This window comes from Octopus sinensis, linkage group LG14, assembly GCF_006345805.1.
Source record: "Octopus sinensis linkage group LG14, ASM634580v1, whole genome shotgun sequence".
NCBI lineage: Eukaryota > Metazoa > Mollusca > Cephalopoda > Octopoda > Octopodidae > Octopus > Octopus sinensis.
Window position 1 is genome coordinate 3,324,583 of NC_043010.1, and position 2,060 is coordinate 3,326,642.

General features: G+C 25.9%; 1 protein-coding gene across 1 annotated transcript in view; it reads right to left on the reverse strand.

Annotated features, from left to right (window-relative positions):
* Window positions 1-814: 814 nt before the first annotated feature.
* The window catches only part of LOC118760832 (protocadherin beta-15-like), a 120,151-nt gene continuing 118,905 nt past the window's right edge, over window positions 815-2,060 (reverse strand). Inside the window, exon 4 of the mRNA XM_036509251.1 lies at window positions 815-1,051. Within this exon, the coding sequence (XP_036365144.1) occupies window positions 840-1,051 (212 nt within the window). The 3' untranslated portion in view covers window positions 815-839. The remainder of the gene's footprint in view (window positions 1,052-2,060) is intronic.

Below are 2,060 nucleotides of genomic sequence, written 5' to 3' on the forward strand. Positions count from 1 at the left end.
TTTAAAAAAAAAGTTGATTCTTTTTCAGTCTTTCAAACATTTGTTTGAATTATAGATTTTGGATGGAAATGTTTTTGCCCAATAAATTTCTTCAAAGTTATATATTGAAAGATACCACAAACGTTTCTGACTCCATTTCATAATGTTTGTAACAAAATTGAAAATTGTAACTTTGACATAAAAATAACATTATGATTATAGTAAACCAGAAGTTTACAATTAACATTTTCTTGAAAACATAAAAATTGCAGACTTTCTCTTTATACTCTTAATAACATTCATGGTTATATAAAATGGTCATGTTTACTGCTGGGAAGAAATACTAATTTCATATATATATGCATGTAAATGTGTATGTATTCGTACATATATATATGTATGTATATATATATATAAAGATATATATATATATATATATTATATATATATATATATATATATATATATACATATATATTAAAACATATATATATATATACATACATAGATATTCATATATATATATATATATATATATGTATAATGTATGTATATATATATATATATATATATATATATATATATATATATATATATATGTATAATGTATGTACATATATATATATATACACTTGAGGAAATAGAAGTCTAGAGACACAACCAATAATAGATTGTATAATGTAGGTAATGGGCTGGTTTAAAATAAAAATAATTCTTAGAAAGATAGTATTTTCTCCTCAGTTTATCTTTTGTTTGTTTTTCCAGAAATATCTGTCAGAAAACATCTAAGAATATTTGTATTCTTTTTCTCATTCTCTCATTCATTCTATTTCTGTCTCTCTTTCATTGTCTTTTTTTTTTTATGTGTTGGGTGCTTTTGGTGCTGATGGTAAAGATTTAGGGTAAACATTAAAACTGTTCCTCATGGGAAGATTCCACAGCAATGATGAACTAGGGCTGTTTACTCGGATTATTTTTGCATCGTTACAATCTTTGAAATTACTTTTTTGACTAGTAATAGGTTGTTGAGATAAACAAACGTTATCTATGTTGAAGACCTGTTCCAGCTGACCTGCAAAAACAAAAGAAACCATATTGAAATACCGCTTTTCAAAAGTTTACAAATGTCTTTGCACACATATACACACATGTGTGCATGTATACATACATACATACATACATACATACATGCATACATACATACATGCATACATACATACATACATACATACATACATACATACATGCATGCATACATGCATGCATGCATACATACATACATACATGCATGCATACATACATACATACATACATACATACATACATACATGCATGCATACATACATACATACATACATACATACATACATACATACATACATACATACATGCATGCATACATACACACATACATACATACATATATACATACATACATACATACATACATACATACATACATACATACATACATACATACATACATACATACATACATACATAAATACACACACATACACACACATATATGTTTGTATGTGTATGAACCAAGAATAAAATTATTTATTTACTTAAAGCAATGAAACAAAATTTATTTGATCTCACTATAAACAAATATTAGATTATCTTAAATGAAATTTTTGTGTACCTGTTCTTACACCTGGAATGATGCACAGAAATTGAATAAATGGAAGGTACTCAAGGGATGTTAATCAATCGATAGTTTGAAAAGAGAAACAAATAATTCTTACAACAAAAAAAGGAAGATAAAGCAATACAAAAATTAAATGAGCCAATCTGATTATAGTTAGACAGAATACAAAAATTGCTAAAGAACTTAGCCAACTTAATGCAATATGAAATTAGTTCCCACATAAGATATTTTCAAAGCAACAAAACAGACCTACTCTTTGAAATAATATGTGCAATGTATATTTTCTTGACAAAAATATATTTCATTAATTTCATTTATTCATTTACTTGTTTCAATCATTTGACTGTAGCCATGTTGGAGTACGACCTTTAGTCAAAGAAATCAACCCCAGGAATTATTCTTTGTAAGCCTAGTACTTATTCTATCG